The 18864-nt window shown below is 39.6% G+C and overlaps 1 protein-coding gene across 4 annotated transcripts in view; it reads right to left on the bottom strand.

The window, feature by feature from the left end:
• Positions 1–18864, bottom strand: part of LOC134356779 (contactin-4-like) — a 2290679-nt gene that overhangs the window by 113107 nt on the left and 2158708 nt on the right. For all 4 annotated transcript variants that reach the window (XM_063067893.1, XM_063067892.1, XM_063067894.1 and 1 more), the window contains 2 exons: positions 13480–13550; positions 10718–10952 (listed from right to left, as the gene is read on the bottom strand). In XM_063067893.1, coding sequence (XP_062923963.1) covers positions 10718–10952; positions 13480–13550 — 306 coding nt within the window. The remainder of the gene's footprint in view (positions 1–10717; positions 10953–13479; positions 13551–18864) is intronic.

Here is an 18864-nt window from a genome sequence, read left to right as displayed (position 1 = left end):
ATTTATGGTTTTATTACTATTTATTATTTATGGTGCAACTGTAACAAAAACCAATTTCCCCCGGGATCAATAAAGTATGACTATGACTATGACTATGACTATGACTATCACTCGACCACAAGCTTTTCCCTGAATAATCACCATCACCATTACCTTAACCTAATCTTCAATGTTCTCATTACCTCCAAGTGCATCAACAATCCCATACCAGTCACCACAACCCATCTTCCTGAAGTATCCCTGTTTCCCAAACATGAATGGGGTTGAGAGGGGAAATAAATTAGCCATGGTTGAATGGAAGAGCACACTCAATGGGCCAAATGGCCTTCTCCCATGTCTTATGACCTTATTCAAATAGATTATAGTAATTAATGGAATAAAAATAAATAAAGCAAGTCAAAAATAAGTGAAACACCTTAAAATATCCCAAATTTCTCTTCTGGCACACAGTTAGTAGGGTGCATATGAACTTAGTACTAGTTTTCTCAAACTATTCTGAATTCATAATATACAAACAACATGTAAACCAATGACAAAAAACTTGGCTAGGTTATAAAGATAATATTAAAAACACTGAACAAAAAAACCTGAAACTAGATGGCAATGACAAGATTTAAAGGGGCAGAGTACAGGCAAATGCTTCCAGAAACTAGTATAATTTAGGAAAAGATACTGTTGAATGCCAGAAGTGGTAATGATGACGTATTGCCCTTTACATACGATCAGATCCAGAGGCAGTAAACTATGTAAAAGCAAGCATACACGAATACTTATCATTCAATCCACCAATATGATATTAATAATAAAACAAGTCATTAAAAATTAATTGCACCGTTCTGTACAGCAAAGTTAATGGTAAGTAGTCTCTGGGTACACAACCATTGGCTTTCATTGTGGTTGAAAATTGCTTGATTTTGCAATCAAGAAAATCCATTTGTAAATGAGAAGCAAGTCCTAAAAATATAGTGGATTCCATTTAACTTAGACACATAGGGACAAATACACTTCGGCCCAATTGAGCAGCTGCCTCAATTAGCTGAACTTTCATGGAAGTAGTTAAAATGGTATATAAAAGGCAAACTACTATTTTACTGGGTAACACATTATGTACTTAAATAAAATACAGAACAAACTAGAAAACTACCAATACTACTGGTAGTTGTCCATCGTATCTGATGATTACAGGAAAGCTGTGTGGGAGAGTTTTAAAGTGGAAAAACCGTTTTACTGGGGCAGTTTCATTCTCTTGACCTTGGAAGTTCAGGTCCAGTGGTATGAGTGGATGTCACAACTGGGTCCTCGCTGGTTGCAGTGGATTATTATGATTTCTTCTGTGCCTCGTCATGCTCTTTGCTCTCCACGTAGTGTTGCAGAACTACCTTCCTGGCCAATGACCTCACTATAGATCTCATCTGCCCAGACTGCCAGAGACATGCTAGGACAGGTATGTCCTTAACTCACTGGGCTATGAGACTTCCCGGCTACTCTCACCTGATCTGCCTTTCAAAGCAGTGTACTAGGGTGTGGCCGCTGTTGCATGCAAACAGCTACTTGGAACCACAGTTGAGAGCTGAATGCCTGGCGGGGAACAAGGTAACATTCAAGATGATGGTGATACCTTCAAATTCTTCATAGTTCCTAACTTGTTGAAGTTGTGAAATTGTTTCCTTTTCAGTTCCAGCCATTTCTAGCATTTCCAAGTCTGAATGCTTGAAACTGCAGTGAGCAAAACAGTTCTGAATTGTCTTACTATTTATTTCTCACCAACTACTAGTGACAAAAATCACTGCTTTTTGAAATAAGTAACTGGCACTATTTAAAAACTGTTTCCTCTAAGCTTGGTGGAGTGTCTAATGGCCGCGTAAGTGTATGCGACTGGTGCTAGTTAGAAACTGTTCAGCAACAGTATCCTGTCTTACACTTGCGTCTTATCTTTTTCTATTTAACTATGTCATACTATCATCATTTTGAATGTTGGTTCTAGATCTGGGATCAACAATGTCAAAAATATATTCTTCCCAGGTCAACGTGAGCATTACTGTGAACACATAGTAACTTTGATTCCTGACTTGCAACTACCCCAAGGCTGCTTTCTACTTGAACATATCTGTTGTGATCCAGAATCTCCGGAGGAGAAGGCCCCGAGTCCTCGGCTTTGCTTGTTGCTCAGCGGCTGGGGTGGGGTCGAAGCGCTCGGCAGAGGATGGTTCTCGGGACGCTGTATCAGAGGGGCTGGTTGGAGGCTCAAAGTTTTCAGACGGACTCAGAGTCGGCTGTGGTCAGGTGCTTCCAATGCATCAGCAAGTTGTCGATGCCTGGAGGTTTATGGTAGGGAGAGTTTCTCCCTTTTGCTGCCTGCTATCGGGACTATTGGGAGTCGATTGGAACCTTCAGACTTTTTTTTACTGTGCCCATGGTCTGCCCTTTATCAAATTATGGTATTGTTTTGCACTGCTGTAACTATATGTTATAATTATGTGGTTTAGTCTTTGGTTTGTCCTGATTTTCTTGTGATATCACTCTGGAGGAACATTGTATCATTTCTTAATGCATGCATGCATTTCTAAATGACAATAAACGAGGACTGAGAGTCCTCAGAATCTAATCTAATCTAATCTAATTAAAAAAAAAATGAAAAGCCATCCAGGATAGCAGTGTTTAGTTTGACACTGATTCTTTGCACAGTTCATCATTTGTGGTAGAGATCCATTTTCTGCATTAGAAAGGCAGACATTAGGTTTGTTTGTACTCCTAGTCAGCCTCCAGTAACTCAACTCAAACTGAATGCATGCATACATCGATTGTGGATCAGATCAGGCATTCTTCTACTAAGTGACCTGCTGATGGATGAAGATTGAAATATATCAGGAGGAGTCATCAGTTTATCCTGTCTATGGCCAAACAAAAATAAAATGTATTTTAAGTTTGCATGTCTGCATGTTGTGGATGGTTGCTACTTCTGTGCAGAACTCAGAAATGAGATGTCCTTCAAAATCCTCACAGGTAATCATGCTGCGTTCAAGGGCATTGGAGCTGCCTTACATACTTCACAAATTTCTTCCAACTGCACTCAGTATACCAGATGGATGGATAATTTGGAAAAGTGCTAATCTTTCTTATGCTGGTGGACTGCAAAAACCAGCTTCTGCCCCATTGAGTCCACACATCTGGAGCAACAGTGTTGGGAGTGGAGACTGCTATTTACTCACTTATCAAAGTTGCTAGTAAACATCAGTAATATAAAGATAATTCTGATAATTTTTCTCTGGAAGCAGGACTGGTTTTTCTGGCAGTCTGAACATCTGTAGTCATCCTACAAATAACTCTTTAAAGAATGCAAATCTCTGGCCTGCAGTAAAACAGGATACATTTAAAGCTTATAGCCAGCTGAGGTGAAATAATAAGATTTGGAATCCTTTTGAATTGGTAAGGATTGACTAGCGGCTTAAATCTGGTACATGACTGCTGTGGCAATGCTTCAATGCCATTACTTCCAAAAAAGGAAAACCTAATAGTATAAATAGCAGTGAGACTACACTCGCCGATGATCTTAGTGCCTTTTATGTACACTTTGAAAAGGAGAATAACATTATGGCAAATCCCCATGGCATCTGGTGATTCTCTGATCTCTGTCTTGGAAGCTGTCATTAGAAAATCCTTCAGGAAGATAAACCCTCGCCAGGCGTTAGACCCCAATTGTGAATCTGGTAGAGTACTGAAACCCTTGCTGACCAACTGGCTGGAGCATTCATATATTTCTTCAAACTCTCACACCTGTGGTCTCAGTTCCTACCTGCTTCAAAAGGGCATCAATCATATCAGTGCCCATGAAGAGCAGGGTGAACAGCCTTAAATGGCCATTGCAAAGTCGCACTCACATCTACTGTGGCGATGGGATGGAGTGGTTTGAGAGGTTGCTTATAGCTAGAATTAACTCCTGCCTCAGCAAGAATCTGGACTCACTCTTAATTGTGTATTGCTACAATTGGCGTACAGAAACACACACAAAATGCTGGAGGATCTCAGCAGGTCAGGCAGCATCTAAGGAAAGAAATAAAGAGCTGACATTTTGGCTAACACCCTTCATCAGGACTCCAACCCTGATAAAGTATCTTGGCAAAACATTGACTCTATTCCTTTTTGTAGATGCTGCCTGATCTACTGAACTCCTTCAGCATTTTGTGTGTGTACCTCTGGATTTCCAGCATCTGCAGAATTTCTGGTGTTTAAGGTCTATAAAAACAAAATCCCACAGGCTCTCTATTGTTCTCATTGAGGGTTCAGTGGTGGTAAAGATTTCACTTGGTTATTAACATAATAAAGGGTCGATCCTTAACCAAATATATTGATGCAATTGTAAAGAAGGCATGCCAGCAAATCTACTTCATAAACAGTTTGAGGAAATTTAGTAGGTCACCAGTTGTCTCTGTCAGACCTTATGAGACTCACAAGAATGATGCGTGGAATGAGAAACTTAGTATAAGATGCATGTCTGTTGGCTCTATGCCTAAGTTCTATTGTGTCCAGAAGGACGAGGAGAGATCTGATTGAAACTTTTAGAATATTGAAAGATCTGGATGCCTGAAACATTTAAGTGTATTTCAATTGAGATTGTGAATAATGCAATGACCTTTATATTGCATTTTAATATGTCATATCTGGAGAGAGATCATAGGAAATTCATGAGGGAAGTAAAATTCACTAGGGAGATGTTTACTAAAACTGCACAAGGCTGTTCTTTCACTCATGAATGAGGCAGATACCGTGATCATATACAGTACATTTGTATTTCTGCAATGGATAACACAGCAGACACTCTGATGATAAGTTTTGGTCTGAATTTGGAATTATATATTGTTAGCTGAAGTGATAATCATTAAGCAAAAATCATCACTGAAAATTTTTGAAACTAATGACTAACAAAACATAAAAAGGAGTTATTGAAATAAATGCAATTACTACATTATAAACTTTAAAGTAACTTTGATCTTGGAAATAGTATTTGATAGTTTAAGAACATTCTACATATCAATTTGCCTTGACAATTTTTTCTCTCAATGTCAGCAGTTGCATTTCTTCACTCGAAGAATAGAGCTTCAAAACGGTAAAGCTATATGTTAACTTTTGTGTAAAAACATTACAAGCAAGAATAATTCCAATTTTATGTCCATTAGGATATCTAAACTTTGCTGCTGACAAGCTACAGATGTGGTCAAGCCATAAAGAAAAATCAGTAAATGAACAGGGAGTGCTCAGCAAAGAACAAGAGAAGGTAAGAAGTTTACAAGAACTATTTCCTTCAGTCTCCTTCAGCATACTCTGCCATTCAATAAGATCACTGCTGAATGCTCTGCTATTCAGTAAGTTCAACAAGATCATAACTTGAGAAATCCAATGTTTCTCCACCCGCTGTGTGAAGCAATTTCTCTGCTTCCCTCTCTGAAATAGTCTTCTCCAAATTTTGAAATTGTGATTTTTTTGCTCTAAAGTCCTCAGCCAGGGGAAGCATAATAACAGGAGTCAGTCTGGAAACTCTTTGCTGCATCTCTGCTTTAGCAAGGAAAAGAGACTAAATTCACATAGGTAAAATACTGACCTATTTACCTACTGCTGCACTCAACACCAAGTCCAGGAGAGGAACACAAACATGAGAGGGAGAGGCACTTGATACTTATGGGTAGGTAGAGTGCTAGAGCTCAGGATGTTCACAATCCATAATGACAATTTGGATGAAATAGTCAAGAGTAACATATCCAAGCTCGTTGATGTTATGAAACTGAGTGCCAGTGTTGCTGCCAAAATCATGCTACTAAGTGGATGTCAGACAACCATAAGGCTTCTTTAGTGTGACATGGAAGTTTCTCATTGGAGTAACCCATAAAAAATGCCATTAGCATTCCTTCACCGTAAGCACAGTTCAGAAATACAGCTACTCTGCATTCGCAATAACTTTGTGGAAAATTGATCACCCAGCAGGTGATTATGCAATTTATAGTATCACAATGATGTCTGCTTGAGGATAAATCATGAACTCAGGAGCCAAGAAAATCTTGATGCCAGGCAATTGTACGTATCCAATCAATACTGAAAACAATCATTATCTTGTCTTTTGCATGCCATACTGTACCAGTGGCTGATGACAGACTGATGGTTTGTTGCTGAACTGGAGAGAAAGATGGTACAGATGGTCGATGAAAGACAACCCAGGAGAGCGTTGACCTGGATGGCTCAGCTTCAGACTTCAGCACTTTGTCTTGAATGACAGCTGTAATGACCAACTGACTGATAAGCACTATATCAGTCAGCAATAGCTTGAACTGGTTCAACCGTGTAGACACGATAGACAAGAAAGAACATCAGCAACTCTACCTGCTCAGAATGCTAAGGAAATTCAGCTGGTCTCTATTAACCACGATGAATTTTCAAGGATACACCACGGAAAGCTTCTTGTCTGGGTGCATCACAGCTTAGTATTGCAAATGTTCTGCTCAAAACTGAAAGAAATTGCAGAATTCTTTCAGGCCAGACCATTGCAAAAACCTGCCTTTGGTCCATCGACTTTGTGTACCCTTTTGCTGCCTCAGAAAGGTAGCCGGAGTAATCAAACTTCCACTGCAGACATTATCCCCCCCTTCCATTGGGCAGAAGATACTGAAGTCTGAAGACGTGTACCACCAGGATCAAAGATGGCTTCCATCCTGCTGTTATAAGACTCTTGAACAGACCTCTGGAATGTTAAAGATGAACACTTAACCTCGCAATCTACTGCATCATGGCCTTTACAACTGTTGTCATCTTGCATTGTCCTTTCTCTATAACTCTAATGTTATGTTCTGCCTGCTGTTATTGCTTTCCCCTTGTACTACCTCAATGTACTTACGTTTTGAAATAATCTGTATTGATGGCTTGCAAAATCAAGTTTTTCAGTGTATCTTCGTATATGTAACAATGACAAACCAGTTCCAACGCACATATCAATATGTCATTTAGAAGCAGAACAAGGCCATTTGGCTCCTCAAGTCTCATCTGCCATACAGTCAGATCATGGCTGAACCATTCATTATCTCAGTGCAACATCCACTCTGCTGATCCCTCAAAGTCTTATATTTTTCAATTGAGGTACTTCCACTCTTCTAAATTCCTGCAGATTTAAATCTAGCTTCACCAACCTTTCTTCATAAGGCAAATCACCCATTTCAGATACTCTGATTTCTGCCTGGGATGTGCATGTGTGTATCTGAATATGTGCATGTAGGCAGACAAGTGCATATTCAGGAGATTTGTTAAATGATATATTCTGCTGTTGGTGACTGACGTTTTGGAGTTAATTGTGGATAGGATCTGTTGTTGCCTGACCCCATGACTTAGACATTGCTGCATGACAGCATACCCCTAAGTTAACTCCGCATAAAAAAAAGACAGAGAATGCTGGAAACACTCAATGCTTAAGGCAGCATGAGTTGGAAGGGAAAGGTGGTTGACATTTCAGGTCAAGGACCCTACAGCAGAATACGAGAAGCAAAATAGCAAAGGTGTTTCAAGTCAGAGGGGGAGAGAGTGGGAGAGCAAGGCAGAGAGAGAATGAGAGAGAGATAGAAAGATAGTGTATATGTGTGAGGAGAAAAGAGTGTATGTTTGTGATAGTGTACAGTACAACATTTTCTAGGAACAATCTCTGGGTATATTGGCTTCCTGCATTATAACCTCCCACTTTTTTTTTCGATCCACTGTTACTTGAAGCCCTCAAGCATGCAGGACCTACTTATGCATGTCCTCTATTTCCACAGGGATTCCAAGGTCAGTGTTGGAGAGTTAAGCTCTTGCTCCTGTGACTGCATCACACTGTTTCTAAATGATTCTCTTTGAGCTGCATAATTATTTCCAGTGGTGTTTAAATTCATGATTAATTCCACATAAAGTGGACCAGGCATGATAAAGCAGGTTAATTCTATCTTTTGTGAGGGATTCCTGAAATTTATTGACAATGCATGAAAGATGCAGGTATAAGGTCTTACACAAGGTGCACACATGTACATGTTGTGCAAGTGGTATTGAAATACACCGCTTTGAGTCCTCCACATGGTGACATCTTAGCATTTTTAAACACAGTTCTGGACTCGTTGTGTGTTCTGGAGCTACATTTTAAATTCAGATTAAAGGTAGGATAAAAATTGTACTATGGCAAAATGACTATTTTCAATTCATTTATGACCACTGACTTGCCAATGAGGTAATTGCACTGATTTCTTCAGTTCAAACTCAAAGTCCCAAGGGAGCTATCACAAACATTTTTTTTGTATTTTTAAGGTCTTGTTTGCGCAGAGTTGACATTTGAACACGAGTTTAAATGTACATTAGCATCTGCAGAGCTAACACAGGCAAAATGTCAAGAGTTACCTTAGGCTATTCCTTCAGTAGTATATATTTAGATTTGATTCTTCTGCTTGAAATGACAAAAAATGCGAGTTTCTCAACCTTTCACTGAAAACAGAATTACTGGCATATAATTCTACTGACACAGAGGCTTAATTGTACCAATGGCCATGTGGTCTTCCTCACAGTGATGGCTCCTAAATGTTTCCTAACTGATAAAAGGAATAGTGGCAGCTATTGTGGGGCAAATATGGTGTAGTTTTCATCCCTCAGGCATTTCAAAGAATAAATGGTAAGAAGGTAGACGCATTCTTATCAGACAAAAAGGAAGTTTGACCAGTGCTAGAATTTGAAAAAATGGAAGCTGAAAGGTGTTCACTAGTGATTTTCTGGCTGTGGTCCAACATCGTATCTGGTGTTGGAATACCGACTTTCTGAAATATCCAAGAATTAGAATGGGTAATATATTGGACCAGATCAGATAAGATTGAAACTTAAGAGCTCTTATTTTAACAACTGTGAGGATGAAGGATTAGTTTTAGGTCATTTTGAGAAACAACTGTGAGGATGAAGGATTAGTTTTAGGTCATTTAAAACATATAAATTAACTGAATTAACTACATTATTATGTTTTCTATTACTAGTTAATGATATTTCTCTGAAGTATTGAAATGATTTTAATAATTTAAGGTTCAAAATATTCTGTGAAAGTGCCTTTGTTCAGGCCTAGCCATGTGAGCTGTTGATAATTAGAAGTCTACGTAGTTTCATCTGTCTGTTATCTTGCCACCTGTGGTCCCCATTACCACCTTCATTCCCTATCAGATTCTATCACTCGGAAGTCTTTGTGTTCCTACTTATCATTACACTGCATCCAACCTCACATGGATCCACCTGCCTTTTTTTCTTTGTCTACTTCAGTCTATCATTTATCTGACTCTACCACTCAATTCCACTCTTCCTCCTTCCCCACCTAAATCCGCCGGCCTGCTATCTTTTACCCTTCCTGATTCCACCGATCACCAGTTGGTCAATCTCACCCTTTTCCTTCTTGATTATTTTCTCTCGCCTCTCTTACCCCTGAGGCAGGGCCTCAACATAAAACATCAATAATCCCTTTTCCCCTTCAGAAGACGAATGTCTCCAGCAGATTGTTGTTAATTTTCTACTAGTATGTAAAATAAAACTCACAATTATTGGTAAAATTTGTGTCACTCCTTTACAAAAAGCAGTGAATCATTCAAGTGTGATAATCAGAATGGTTAACATTTATTGAAGATATACCTAGAAGTATTAGCTTGACTAAATCTGCATAAGGTGGGAGGATAGCATGACATTTGATAACTAAATGGCAACATCCAGGTTTTTGTTTGGAATTATTCTCACAGTGCTAGACCTCAATAATAAAAAAAGAAAGGCAGTTACATTGTGTCAATATCAGCCTTTCTGTAGAGATCAAGAGATTTTTCACCACTGAGACTCTTGCATTCTGGGAATTCTCAATGCTGTCTGTTTGACTACCCTGTGCCTTTTGGGTCTTCACTACTGTTTCAGATACTTTGTTTTGTGCCTTTTATTTACAGACTCAGATATCCACTGATCATTGAAGCCCTCGGTGGATCGGGGTCGACCACAGGTGTCTTGTCCTAATTGTCTACATGATATGTAAGACAGTATGCAAGCCATGGCAGTACGATATGGAGGTCAAGCTGTTACTCGTGTAGGAGGCTCCCTCTCCGCACGCAGCTGATTGATCCAAAGGAGTGCAGAGACTGATACAGTTTGAAACCAGCGGCTTTTCAAGAGTTACCAGTCAGTGTTGAACTCAGTGCATGAGTGGCTATAGTCACTAGACAGTTGAGGTTTGAGATCAGCATTTTCCTTTTCCTAGTTAGCTGCCAGCCACAGCTAACAGTTCCATCTGCCTGAAGCAACTGGTTTTAAGGCACCAGTAGCTCATATTTGCCCTTTCTCCTGCCAGTGGAAATAGTTCCACCGGGCTTAGTAGCTGAGCTGCACATGAAGGCCAGGAGCTGGATTTGGTTGTCAGAGGCTGTTTGAGATGCACACCATTGGGTGCATTTAATAGGTGGTGGGAGCTTATCCCCACTCCCAGCCGGATGTACAAAGCTGGATATCCTATATAACTGAGAAATACTAGGTCCTTGCAACAAGGGACTTTTATGCAGAAGAGGTCTGACGGCAACTTGACTGCTTATGGTTTTGCTGTGGAATGGTGGATGGAATGCTTTGGCATGATACGACAGACACGACAACAAGACCAGGAGCTGTGATATGATAATTAATGATTTCAACAGGTAATTGACTCAGCTTCTTTCCTTACCTTCCTCAGCTGAATATACAGTGATTACTGCACTGTAAGGCCCTTCGCCTTTGTTGTTGTAAACTCCAACCTTTACTTCATAGGGAGAGAAGGGTGGAACACTTTCATTTCTAAATATATATCTTGATGCATCTGCTGATGTTACTGCCGCCTTCATCCAACTTGTTGCTCCAAGTGGTCGAAAAGCAACAACATATCCAAAGCCTTCACCGTTTTGTAATTCTTCAGGCACAGGCTGAAAGTGAAATCAAATACAAAAAAAAAAGTTATGAAAAGTAACACTTGTAAGCTGTTTTGGAGACACAAAAATTCTTTTCAAAACTGATCGTTTAGGTCACCAACAGATTGTTAAGGCACAGAGGAGCCCATATTGCTCATTGGGCTTGTAGTGACCTTTCACCTTTTCTCAGTTTGGTAGGCAACTGCACAAAGAATGGCACTGATGATCTGCAAGTTAGGCAAAAAAAACTAAAAAGATTACCAATATACAGTATCTTTTAAAGGCTTTAAATTATTCAAAGTTTGTACCATTGCAGTTTTGGACTGGAAAAACAAAATGCTATGCTGACAACACACTCTGAGTTTTAGGTTTAAATCACACAGAAACAGAGCGAAGAATTACAATCAGGATTAACTGATACACTTCCGTGTCAGCATATTCACTCTGTGTGAGAGGCTGTGCGCTCAGCTTCCACTCAAGACATCAGCTTGCAATTCTAGACTGATCCTTTGGCTCATTGTTAACAGAATTTCTGGAAGCGTTCTGATTCTGATGCAACATTGGTTTGAGGCAGAAGCTTGACCAGGACCTAAAAGCAACCTTTTGGTGAAGATAAGCAGGAGATTCTGGTGTTCTGATGAACAATCTTCACTAAAACAACACTACTAAACAGTCAGACGTCAGCCTTATTTATATTTTAAAGCACCTTGCTGTGCATTATTTGGCAGCTTGAAAAAAGAGTTACCTAATTTCTAAAAGGATCTAAGTAATTTCAATATTTCGGAAAGCTGTGGGATTGATGAAGTTTTCATGGGACTTACAGAAGGGCTTATGCACCTGGATTGTGTCATTTACAGTGTCTTATTTCATTCATTTTCAGGGAGACTGATAGACACTGAGGACCAAAAATGACCATCTCTACCTCTTGCTTTTCAATTTATTTCCTTTGGGATTACTGGTTGCTTTCCATTGAGCCTTGGAATTATTCCAGTGCAGAGGGCAGATATTTAACTCATCATGTCCATGCCAGCTGTTTTTTTGAGCAATGCAGTCATTCCTAGCCTTTCTGTAATGATTTTCCTCGTATTCTCCTTGTGTCTTTTGCCCATTGCTTTGAATATGTTTGGCACCTTGAACCACCTATTAAAGGGAACCGTTTCACTCTATCTTATCAAAATCAACCACAACCTTATACATTTCTATGAAATATCCCTATAACCAGAATGCCTCTGAGGAGAACAACTACAGTTTATCCAATCTAAGCTTGTAGCTTGAAGACTTGAAGAGGTTCCATTTATAAAGTTGTTAGTAATTATTCTGAATGCCTGCAAGGCTTTTTCTATATTTGGCCATAAGAACAAATTGCCCAAGATATATTTTAAGTTTTAATTCACTATAATCTTTTCCTTGAGGGCATGTTTCTGAGGAAATACAAATTTCAAAGCACTGGAGTGAAACTGCAAAGAAGCCGAGACAATAACTTCCAGGGTAACTGCAATCAGGTTGCTTAGCAATAAATTTTGTCTAGCATACTTCTGCATTGTACATTAGACACACGGTTTTGCTCTTTTTTCTGCTTGCCTCATGCCCCGGTGAGTTAGGGACAATCCTGTCCCAGCATGCTAAGTCGGCTCTGGCTGTTTAGGGAAATGAGATCTACAGTGAGATCCAACGGCCAGGAGGGTGCAATGTTCTGTGGAGAGCGAAGGGCATGACAAGGCACAGAAGACGTCACGGTCATCTTCTGCAACCAAGGAAGACCCCGGTTTGTGACGCTTATTCGTACCACTGGACTTGGATTTCTGAGGTCCAGAGAGTGGAACTGCAATTTTTTTTCCTCTTCAAGAATTCTCTTGTCATCATTGGACATGACAGACAATGCCCGCCACATATGGAAAAGCATCATGGAGGCGATATGACACTTTGTATCATTATCTAAATAGTACAATCTCTATCTGATTAGTAATCATCTATTGACAACAGATTCTGCAGATGCTGGAAATCTAAAGCAACACACACAAAATGCTGGAGAAACTCAGCAAGTCAGGCAGCATCTATGGAGAGGAGTAAACTGTCAACATTTCAGGCCAAGACCCTTCATCAGGACTGGAAAGAATATCATTTATTGTCCTTTTTGTTTGCCTGTAGGAGCTAAAACTGAGCAAAATTAGTTGCTATTTTAGCACAAACTAGAGAAAATTTCAGATGCTGGAAATCCAAGCAACACACACACACACAATGTGGAGGAATTCAGCAGGCCAGGCAGCATCTATGGAAAAGAGTACAGCTGACATTTTGGACTGAGACCCTGCAGTCCTGCTGAAGGGCCTTGGCCTGAAACATCGACTGTACTCTTTTCCATAGATGCTTGTAGGCTTGTTGAGTTCTCCAGCATTTTGTGTGTGTTGCTGTTAATTTGGCACGTCAATTTTGCTTGTTTAATTTATGTCGCCTCATTTAAAACTTGCACTTCAACATCTGTGCATTGCCTTGAAAAATTCAACTTGCAAAAGAAAATGAAGTTAAGGCACTTTGATCTTACCTCCCAAGTTATTACGAGTTCTGATCGACTGCCACCTCCCCCACTTACATTAGCTGGGCCTACTTCGGGAACTGTAAGAGAACAAAGAGAATGAATAAATACAGATGACAGGAAACCTGCATAATTGAAATAAAGCAAACAGTTCATTTCCTATTTATCAAAATGCTCTTGCTAGCTGATAGTTTGTGATCCCAAATGCTACTGTATATTCCACAACTTCTGTTAGTTTTAGGACTGCATTGTTATTTCCTTTACATTTGCAACCTTTACATGTATTCTCATTGCTATTTTGTAACATTTGCACATCGAGTTCATGCAAGCTGGCTTTTGTTATTTAACAGAATAATTCATAGCAAATACAAAACTACAGTGTGTCTTTTCACAACGTCTCACATAGGAATGGTCCAAAATATTAGATACCAGGTGATCCAAGGCAAGTTGGCTAACTGCGTCTAAAATCGGTTCGATCACAGTTTGCAGAGCATGATGGTGAAAGATTGTCTCTGACTTTGGAAGCCAGTATCCAACAGTGTGCCAGGATGACTGATGCTGGGATCCCTTTACTTTGTCATGTACATTAACAATTTGCATATTAACATAGGAAGTATGATCAGTAAGTTTGCAGATCACATGGAAGTTGATGGGTTTGTTGAAAGTTAGGAGCTTGGTCATAGATGGCAGAAAAATATCTGCCATGGTGAAATGGATGAAACAATGGCAGATGAAATTTAATCCTGATCAGTACAAGGTAATGCACTTTGGAGAACTAATAGGGATAGATCACCTACAATGAATAACTGGGCCCTTCAGAGAACTGTACAACAGAGGCAACTTGATGCACAAATTCAAGGATCCCTTAATGTGGCAGGTACGTGAGATGGTGGACTCATAGGATACCAGCCTTCTTTATCAAAGCCTTAGAATTTAGCAGAGTAAGGAGGATATGGTACAGCTTTATAAAACATTGGTTAGGCTACAATTGGAATACTGTATGTAGTTCCCATCATAAAAAGGATGTGATTGCACTCAAGAGAATAAATAAGATTTTCACTATGTTGCCCTCAAGGTTTTGTTAAATTTGTACCATGGTATAGTGAAAACTTTGCTTTGCACACTATCCTTACAGACCACTTCATCACATCGGTACAATGAGGTAGTACAAGGGAAAAACAATAAGAAAATACAATAAAGTGTACGGTTACAGAGAAAGTGCAGTTCAGACATACAGTAAGGTGCAAGGCAATGAGGCAGATTGCAAAGACAGGAACCACCTTCTCATTCAAGGGGACCATTCAATAGTCTTATAACAGTAGAACAGAAGCTGCCCTTAAGGATGGAGGTACACACTTCAGGCTTTTATATCTATTGGCCCACTGCAATAAGAAGGGAAGACAGAATTCATGGAAGGGAGGTTGGTTTTTGTGATGTGCAGAGCTGTGTCCATGAAGACACAACACGATGGACAGCAGAAATATTTTGCTATAACAGAAGTTTCAAAAACTTGACAACACAGGCTTATGGAAATGAGGAAGATGTTCAAAGTGGATCTGATGATGAACTTTATCACCTCGGTTGTTGTATCTGAAAATGCACTGCCTGAATGAATGGTGAAAGCAGTTATCAAAATAGTTGTAAATACATAGACGAGGACTTAGAATTTGCAAGGCACAGGAGGTTGTGAATCAAGTGCTGGTGAAAGGCCAAAGAACGTGTTTCTGCCCTGTATGACTCCGTGGCTCAATGCTTAAGGTTCTAAGTACTTAACCTTGGAGTATTTTTATTGAATTAGCACTACAAACAACAAATGCAAAAAAAAATTAGAGGGCAGGTTTTAAATTTGCTGTCAAGGTGTCTAATGGCCTAAATAAACACTTCTTCACAACTATGAAAGTAAAAATCAGGCTGTTTCCGTAATATATACTTGAACTGTAATGACACCCTTAATGACCAAGAAAGTACAGGACTATTGCCAGATTTTTCATCATGCCACTATACCATTGAGATTTATTGAGGGTATTAATTTTAAATGCTAACCCCTTCTTTATATATTATACTAATTTTGGTGTTCTCATTTAGGAACCTTGCAACAAAACAGTAAATGTGGCTCTTTTCACATAGTTGAAGCATATTACACCATTCAGAAAGAAGCATAAACACAAATATAGTTGCAATAGGTCAGCATGTGAGTCATATTGATGAGGTTTGATAACACATTAGGGTTCTGTATTTTTACAAGCTGCACATGATATTACAAGCCGAATGACTTTTACAGGAAGTGTGACTGGTCATCCACACTTCTTCCTAAATCAGTCCCAAAGTGCAAATACTCATTTCCAATCTTGCACCCAATGAGTGGTGGAAGTAGTTGTGGCAGTAGGTTAGAAGTACCAGAAAAAAGAATCACAGGGAGTAGCAGTTGGAACAGAGTCAACATCCACTCTAAATCAGCTCAAATTCACTTCCCTCTCTCTGTGAGTGCCCCACCTGATTTAATTATGGGCTGAGATGTCAGACAGTCACTTGATCTAACCAGCATTGGTAGAAACGTCCCGTTGTTTGATCTGTAGGGGCTGCATTGATTATCACCTGCAGTGGTGATCACGAGTAACTGCACCCATCATCAGCCTTAAAGTTGCATTGTCAGTCCAGTTTGAGGTAATAAACATGAACTGAAAATACAGATGAGTACATTTGAAAAGCTGTTCTGAGCAAGGCCAACCCTCCTACAAATGTTCTCAGCACTGATATACGAGTACCATCAGTATAAGCCCCACCATTGTATCACCTGGACTGTGCCTCCTGTGTACTCTAAACTGCATTACCTCATTGCAAGGGCTTTAAAAGGTGATCACCTAACTTAATGCAATTACAAAAATAATACATTTGAACGATATGGCCATAGTTAAAATCCAGGTTTAGTAAGAACAGAGGGGCGTGTATTGTTGATTGAGGGGGAAAACAGAACCTAGAAGAGTACAGCATGAGAATTGGCCTTGCAGACCATGACAGCTGTGTTGACCATGATGCCAATTTTAACTGCACATGTGGTCTGCATTCCTCCATTCTCAGCCTTTTCATGTGTCTATAAATGTACCTTAAATGACGCTATTTCTGCTTCCACCACTTCCATCACTCTCTGTGCAAAATACTTAACTTGTAAATCTCCTTTAACCTTTTCCCTCAAACCTTGAGTCCGGTATTGAGCATTTCCACCCTTGGAAAATTATTCTCGGTATCTATCCTGTTTAGTCTGTTACAATTTTAAATGCTTCTGCTAGTTCACCCCTCAGCCTCCAGTGCTCCAGGGGAAAGTAGCCAAGTTTGTCAACTTCTGATAGTAAGTGTAGTCCATTTGATACGGCGTCTTGGTGAACTTTTTCTGCACCCTGTTCAAATTTACACATCCTCCCTGTATTGTGGTGACCAGAACTGCGCACAATGTTGCATCAGCAGCCAAAAACAAAGTTTTTATACCGCTGTAACATGACTTCCCACCCTTTATATTGAACACACTAAACATATCTCCCTTACTACCCTATCTACTTGCATTGTCACTTGGAGGGAGCAATGGATTTGCATCTCAAGCTCTCTCTCGACACCAGTGCTCTTCAGGGTACAGATATTTACTGTATACTTTCTTCGTACTACCCTCAATCGCAGGGCACTACAGGGAGTGGTGCAGACACCCCAGCACATCTGTAGATGTGAACTTTCCTCTATTTAAGACACGTACAGCAGCATGTGTGTATAAAGGGCCTGGAGGATCATCAGTAAATCCAGCCACCCCAGCACAAACTGTTTCAGTTGCTACTGTCTGGCAAGTGGTACCGCAGCAATAAAGCCAGGACCAATAGGCTCCAGGACAGCTTCCTTCACCAGGCCATCAGATTTATCAACACACATTGATCTTATTGCATATCTGACTGTACATATAAGTATACAAAATAATTACATACACAATATTAGTGTTTGGGTAATATTCGCCCACATTTCCCTTCTTATTGCTTGTACATTGCAATGGAGATGCAAATAAAGATTTTACTCCCTCGTGTTGTGAGATGGATGTAAGAAATAAAATAAACCTTAATTTTAATCTTATCTTACATTTGATTTCTCAATATGCAACAACCCATATTTGTCTAGATTAAAATCCATCTGGCGTTTCGCTGCCCGTATTTCCAACTAGTCTATCTTCTAAATTCTTTGGCAACCTTCCTCAATATGCACAATTTAATCAGATTTTGTGTTGCCTACAAACTTACAAGTCAGCCCATTATATAACAGAGCTCTCAGCAATAATTCTTGAAGAACACCACTGGTCACAGATATGCAATCAGAATAACATCCCTCTACCACTACCCTCTGTCTTAGACAATAAGACATAGAAACAGAATTAGGCCATTCAGCCCATCACATCTATTCTACCATATGATCATGGCTGATTAATTTTCCCTCTCAACTCTATTCTCCTGTCTACTCTCTGTAAACTTTGATGTCCTTATTAATCACAAACCTATCAATTTCCACTTTAAATACACCCGGTGACTTGGCCTCCACAGCCATCTGTGGCAGTTAATTTCTACAGATTCACCATCCTCTGGTTAAAGAAGTTCATCCATGCCTCTATTCTAAACAGACATCCTTCTGTTCTAAGGCAGTGCTCTCTGGTCTTAGACTCCCTCCCTATTGGAAACATCCTCTTCACATCCACACTATTTTGGTCTTTCAACATTCAGTATGTTTCAATGAGAACCCCCCTCATTCTTCTCAACTTCAGTGACTCTTCAATGTACAAGAAAATTTTCAATCCAATCTACCATGTCTCCTTGGATCCTATGTGCCTTAATCTTCAGGGTTAGCCTACCATGAGGGACCTTGTCAAATGCTTTATTAAGTCCATTAAGACAACATCTACAGCCTTATATGTGATGCTTCCTCAAAAAAACTCAATTGTTTGTAAGACAAGGCCTGTACAAAGCCACTTGACTATTCCTGATAAATCTATACTTTTCCAGATACTAGTAGATTCTATCTCTCAGAAACTTCTCTTATATTTTCCTACCATGAAAGTAAGGCTCACTGGCCTGTAAGTTCCTGTTTTGAATCTATTGCCCTCTTAAACAGAGGAAGGATACTGGCTATTCACCAGCACTCTGGCACCTTGGCTTTGTCTACAGAGGATCACAGGTTTCTTTTAAAGGCTCAGCAACATCCTCTCTTGTCTTACTCAATAATCTTGGATTGATCCCATCAGTGATATCATTTCATGTTATTGAAGAGTGCTATAAGGTTAGGCAAGACACATTTAGTGAAGATAACACCCACATTAAAACAAATGTGATCCGTATTTCTCAACTCAAATGGAATCCAGTTTGAATTGCAATA

The sequence above is a fragment of the Mobula hypostoma genome, chromosome 15, assembly GCF_963921235.1.
Source record: "Mobula hypostoma chromosome 15, sMobHyp1.1, whole genome shotgun sequence".
In the NCBI taxonomy this organism is placed as follows: domain Eukaryota; kingdom Metazoa; phylum Chordata; class Chondrichthyes; order Myliobatiformes; family Myliobatidae; genus Mobula; species Mobula hypostoma.
Note: the sequence above shows the minus strand (reverse complement) of the source record. Positions and strands in the feature narration are given on the sequence as shown.